This window comes from Camelus ferus, chromosome 11 (assembly GCF_009834535.1).
Source record: "Camelus ferus isolate YT-003-E chromosome 11, BCGSAC_Cfer_1.0, whole genome shotgun sequence".
NCBI lineage: Eukaryota > Metazoa > Chordata > Mammalia > Artiodactyla > Camelidae > Camelus > Camelus ferus.
Window position 1 is genome coordinate 22,822,748 of NC_045706.1, and position 6,350 is coordinate 22,829,097.

The window sequence follows — 6,350 nt, forward strand, 5'->3', positions numbered from 1 at the left end:
CAGCTTTTCTGCTTCCAAGTTTACATACAACAGCTCCAGCCACAAAAAGAGATGGGCTTTCTTTTCCTGAGCTTAATTCCAAATTCTCAGGGGCAGCTTGGGTCATATATGTCTATCTATGACCAGGATGACAGATAACGTACAACATGGCAGCCAGAACCCCAACCCAGTGAAGATGGATTTCTGGCTGAGGGGTCACTGTTAATGGAGCAGATGCTAATCTGAACCTATTTCACAGAACAATGTAAAAGGGCTTGTGTGCCATGATGCCTTGAAGTTGGAGATGAGGATATGTGGTTTTATAAGAAATAGATGGTTGTTTCATTAGATGAGATGAGGAATACAAGTAACAAATATTAAGAGACATAAACCAATATAATTTTATTTACCTGAATTTAATTACCTGCTAGGCCATCCAGATGGAAATATATGGTAAATGGATGGAAACAAGGATCATAAACTTAGGAGAGGCAGGGATTTTTAGGCAAGTTCAGGTTTAGACATTCACTAGATGGACTGGTTTTTTTTTTAACATTTAAAACTTTTTACCACAATAAACCAATGTATTAAAACTCATTTCCAGAAATGTCCAAATTATTTTTTTAAACATAATTTAATTTTTTCACATTTGTTTAACTTTTAAGTTTTCTTTGACAAATTTATTCAAAATATTAAATTTTCATTTTAGAACCAAGTTTACATAACACAGGGCCTAAACTGATCCAGGTTCACCAGGATACTTTTCTCTAAGCCCTAATGGTTTATATCTTCCCTTTAAAATGTATAAATGTCTTTTAATTAAGTTGTCATTCACAAAGATATTCTGGAGAAAAAATTATGAATTAAACCCCTATAAACTCTTCCTCATTTCTGTTATAGTGTAGCAATTTGTCGTCTAACCCATAGTGGTCTATCAGCTGAGTAAGGCTTAGTTTCTTGTTCTCCTCAGACATAGCTGACTGCAACTCACAAAGCAACAGCTGGCTACAGCTTCTCCACTTCTTTATTAACAACTGTAACTGAGACAGGTCGTTCTGAAATAGGAAAAAGAAAAACATATATGTATGTCAACTAGATAGTCATCCTAATTTAACTTACTTAATACAAGTTGTTAAATCAGTCGATGAGTAGTAGATTTTAAAGGGTAACACACTTGGACATGAATGGGACTTCTACCCAAGAAAAAAGTAGGATGGTTTTAAGTAGAATGGTTACAGTGTCACTAAAATTTTAAGCCAAAATTCCATAGCTATTTTGTTTGGTCCAATCTCTGGGCCACCCTTAATCTCCAGGAAAAATCAAATCATTAAATAGGGTAAAACAATGTAAAGAAGCAACAATATAGGGGAAAAAAAAACTTTAAAAAATGATGATATTCAACTTAATATTTTTCAACATTCACTATTTCATAAAACCCAAGTCGTTATATTTAGAAAAATCCTAAAAATTCAAGAAAGTAAATAAAACATAGTTTCCATAATTTATTCCACATTGCTGGGAAAGAAGAAGCAATTATAATATATGTGAATGATCCAGATAAGTAAGGGTTACCTTCTTCCAAGTGCCCAAGTTCTATTTATTTCAACCTATCTGGATTGAAATCTAATATATATTTGTTGTTTTCTTAAAGAAAATGCTTGGAACATTTCAGTAACTTGGAGGAACAAAAGATCATTCCTAAAAATACTTTTTATTGTACTCTGTGGCCCATTTTTAGCTTTTTTACTCATTCACTGTCAGCTGTCGCTTCTGTTCTCATTGCACTTGCAACTAATATTTGAAATTTCTAATACTGCTGTGGACTGGAAACTAGAGAGAAAAACTTCAACTGTATATTAAATGAGGGCTAGGACTTTTAAAAAGTTGTATCTGGTGTTTAGAGGCCTCTTCTAAACTATGACTTATATTTGAGTTAAAGTTGCTGGAAGCCAGGTTTCTGGATACTTATCTCTTACTGTGCTAAAATAAACTCATTTTTTTTCTTTTTGAAATTACTTCCCTACCATTTGTCTAAAACTGAAAAAAAAAAAAAAAATCAGGCAATGATTCTGAAATTCTTCCTACCTTTGACCTATACATTTTGACTAGTTTTAGCCTCCGAAGAAGGTCTTCTTTCTCCTGAATCTGCTTCACCAATTTTGCTCTTTCTTTGTTTAATTCTTGTTTAGGAAGATTCTCATTCATAAAGTCATTTTGGAGATCAGTGCATGACTCAGTATCTGGTGATTTAGATTCACACACATTGATATTCTTGAAGGTATTTTTCAAATATGGACTTGCTTCAGATTCACTGTCTATGTGTTTAAAATTTTCTTGAAATTCCAAACAGTTTTCTTCTGTTGAAGATGCTGGTCTCTCTGAAAAGGTCTGATCATTTTCTTCACTCTCTACTTTAAGTCGTTTCACCACACTGTAACAGGAATTAAATGAAGATCTAGCTTTCCTTAATCGTTCTCTAAGGGTTGCACTCATAGGCTGAAAAAGGCACCAAAAGTTAATACTCTTAATCAGGAAAAACATTCTTAAATATACTAGAAATCAAGACGTTACATTTCTATGGCAGACACCACTAGATGGCTTTCTGTCTCCATATATCTCAAGTAATCATCACAAAATGCCTTTAATTCCTGGAAACTCCACTAAGTTTTATTCTTTTTATTTCAATTAGTCAGCACCCTTCTAAAACAGTGTTGAGACACTCATCCCAGTAATCACAAATATTTGTTCAGAAATTAGCCCATACCTGACACTGTTCTAGGTGTTTCGGAGTTACGAATTAAGGAAAAGTCCTAGATCTTTCCACAATAGACCTTCATGATATCACAGATTCAAACTTCCTGTTGGAATGTTGTAATAACTTGAAATTAAATGAAAATAATTGAGTCAAGAGAAAATTAAGGGGAGGGGAGGTCTAATACATTCATTATCTTAGGGGAAAGACCTAAATTCTTTGTTAATAAAATTACTTATTAATCTACACATTATGTTAATTAACAATCATCAGTGGGCTTAAAACCACCACTGCCACAATACTTAGAAATACAGAATAGAAAGAATTAAAAATTTCATACTTGTTTTTTTGAACTACTTGTTTGGGGAGGTAGTGGATTGGCACCGGCCTGTGGAGTGCTAGGTAAAATCACAGCTGAGTCTGATGGGCTTCCCATCTTGATATCTTGGCTTAATTCTACGGGGAAAAAAAAATCAAATTAACCCACACTTCGATATATGCCTCAATTTTTATCAAATAATTTTTTATTGTACATAACATCCACAAGTAATCCGGAGACTTCCTCTTTCACTTAGTTATGATTCATTCTTGCACTTTTTGCAGTTTTCCGTTTACCTTTTAAATCATTGTGTTGGTCCACATGGTGACTACTAATTTTTTCATAACTAGCTAGCACCTCATATAAACAACTCCCCTATTTGTTTTTATCAATCAAAATATCCTCAAAAACTGCGATGTGGAGGGGTCATTACTCAAGGATAACAGTGAAAGGAAATGTAACTGAAACCGTGACTCAGAAAAACCTAATCAGACCTCTCACACTTCTCCAAATCCTAAAAGCTGCGTCACTAGAACGAATGACCCTCCAGGCCTGAGGAGTAAGGCGCTCAGGCACAGATAAATTTACTCCAGTCCGCATCGTTTCTGTGGTGAAAAGGAGAGTCAACTGAAGCTTGTTCCTCAAACAAAGGCCATCGACTTTACCAGAGGGGAAAAGGAAAAAACAAGAGGCAGGAGTCCTCTCTCCCCTCCCGCCACTGCAGAAAACCCGCACGAGCCCTCGAGAGACCCCAGCCCTGAGATGGAGTGGAGCGGTGCCCTGACCGCGGAAAGAGAGCGCTACTCCCCTCCCCATCATATCCTCGGAGTCCAGAGCTCAGCCACCCACGCGCCCACACGCTACCTCCCTCCGCCATGCCCAACGCTGCCGAGCGAGCGCGCTGCCGGAGCCGGGAGCCGGGCGTCTCAGAGGCGGGCCCGCGCGCGGGAGGCGGAAGAGGCGCGCGATTGGCCAGGTTGACTGACGCGCGCAGCTGGGCTCCGCCCAGCGCCAGTGAGCGGCGGGACCGCGCGCGCGCGGCCGCGGGCTTTCGCGGGTGTCGAGCGCGCGCTGGACTGAGCTTCCAAACGACGAACAGATCCTGAGAAGGGCGCTCTTCTCTTCGCGGCTTCCCCCTCCCTCCCCTTTGCGTGCTGCGCCTTCCCTCCCTGTTTCCTGGTTTTTGTGTGGGAAGGACTCCTGAGAACGCCCCTCCCGGTCTGGTAGCTCCCGTCAGTCTCGCCTTCGTGCTCCCCACAGCAGAGACCCTTCTTCTGCCGCTACGGGACCGAGGGCCGCGAGGCCGCCTGTGTGTTAAATTTACTGCTTGTAAACTCCAAGGGCAGAGACCGCAAAAGAGCAGCGCCGGGCTAAATGGCCTGTTGAGAATCAAACAGGTTAGAAATCCCTCCAAGAGTCCCGGCGGATGCAGTTGAGCTCATTTCTAGTCTTTGCTGCCGCAAACTCCACGGTCCCGCCGCGGCTTTTCTGCTGAATCTACCTGAAAAGTTAGATTCCTTAGGTTGGCTTCGAATCTTTTCGTCAAATCTGAGAGGAAATGTAGCCCAAGGAAACTTGTAGTGGTGCCACAATAGGAATCAGATCAATCTCTAAATACGATTGGGTTGGTCCAGAACTGGGGTGTCTGAGGCAGAGAGGGCCCTTGCTGAGTAGTGGGCAGCAGCATCCTTCGTCTAAAATAATCCTGGTTTCCTGTGTGGTGAGGTTCCGTTGCTGTGCAAAACAAAGTTAACTCAGTTGGGTGGAGCACTGGGTTTAGGAAAAGACAGTTGAGTAATTTCTGAGTCACATGGAAGTTGGGAGTTTTAAGGGGCCCGTGTTTTGAATCCCGGGGAATGGCCATTTTAAACGTTGACGCTTTTTACTAACATCTGGTAATTATGGCTTAGAAGTAGCCAGGACCCAAAAGAAATGAACTGAGCCCTAAACAGTGGAAAGTAGTTACAGAACCTGAAGACAGCCTAATGCGGTGATTAAAGACGTAAATGTTGGAGTCAAAGTGCCTGGGTTCAAATCTCAGCATCATTATTTTATGTGCTTTGTAATGTAGTGTCTCTGTGCCCCAGTTTCCTCATCTGTTAAGTGGGCATAATAGTATCAACCTCCTAGGGATTGAAAAATGAAAATTCGTGACAGGCAGTGAGAATGGCTGTAGGTATCTAGGAAGCACTCAATAGTTTTCACGTTATATGTGCAGCTATATTCACCACTCATTTGATTTAAAGGAATGCATTATATAATTCTTTCATGCCTTCACTTATCTCCCCCCGCAAAAAAGCCACAGATTTTTTAAAGATGCTGTTATCTGTAGGATCCCTCACAATTTAAGCTATAAATAGCAGAAAACTTGGAGCCTCCACATACAATTAATAATATATTCTCCTAAATTTTTCAAAAAGTATATAAATTAAGCTCAAAGAATTTACAGAATGAAAGTGAGAACTTACAATTTTGTGATACAGGTGTTACTCACCTCAGCAAGCCACAGGTCTCAGTCTGTACATTTGTTTCTCCATTTACTTATCCATTAGCACCAGTTTTTCATACTGAAAAAAGCGGTGATTTGTCCTGAACTAGAAGCACAGTGCACACTCTGCATATTCTTTACACCTTGGGGCGTAAAGTTGGGTTGTTTTTATGATTCCCGAAAATCAGCTGCTCCAAAAGCCTTTTATCATTACAACCTAAGCTTAGAGCTGTGTTTTTACTGGCTGCATAAAGGAAAACATCTTGCCTTGCAATTGTTCTGACTTGCTTACATGAACTGGTATACTAAATGGGATTGTTTTGGCCAGATTTTCAAAGAACTTCAGAACAAGTACTCAGAAGAACCAGTATTTCAGAAATGTGCATTTGGTGACCTACATTTCTGACTTCCATGTGTTGTTAGAATTGAATGATTTTCCCATATACAAGTTTGCATTTTACTTATTCCCGTCACATGCTAAAATGGAAACATACATTTCACTCTCAATTTAGGTAAGGGATCTGGAATATAGTTCCTATACTTTTCGTTGTACCTTTAGATAAAGCCTAGCAACCATTTCCATGTCTTTAAGAACTGAAGTCTACTGGCCTATAAGGAGTTTGTTGTTTTCGATGCAGGACATTGTGTGTTTCATATGAAACTTTTCAGTCTGGGAAAAATACTGCCCCAGAGAACCAGAAGGCAAGGACTCTACTCCACCATAGAGAACAATTTGAGCAATAGAATTCAATGATAATAGTAATTAATACTAATCTAAGGCAGGCTTTCTCTGTGTTTTTAAATTTATTCAA

General features: G+C 39.5%; 1 protein-coding gene across 5 annotated transcripts; it reads right to left on the reverse strand.

Moving 5' to 3' along the window:
- Positions 1-356: 356 nt before the first annotated feature.
- SFR1 (SWI5 dependent homologous recombination repair protein 1) lies at positions 357-4,799 on the reverse strand. Of its 5 annotated transcripts, XM_032490999.1 has the most exons (5): positions 3,915-4,799; positions 3,545-3,655; positions 3,072-3,187; positions 2,065-2,475; positions 357-1,034 (listed from the first exon to the last, which is right to left on the reverse strand). In XM_032490999.1, exons 1-5 carry the CDS (start codon positions 3,925-3,927, stop codon positions 843-845), a joined length of 843 nt encoding a protein of 280 aa, XP_032346890.1. In that variant the 5' UTR covers positions 3,928-4,799; the 3' UTR covers positions 357-842. The 5 variants fall into 5 exon arrangements, with proteins under 5 accessions (XP_032346890.1, XP_032346892.1, XP_006183056.1 ...); XM_032491001.1 differs by lacking the exon at positions 3,545-3,655 and having other exon boundaries at positions 3,919-4,795; XM_006182994.3 differs by lacking the exon at positions 3,545-3,655 and having other exon boundaries at positions 3,915-4,795.
- Positions 4,800-6,350: the final 1,551 nt, after the last annotated feature.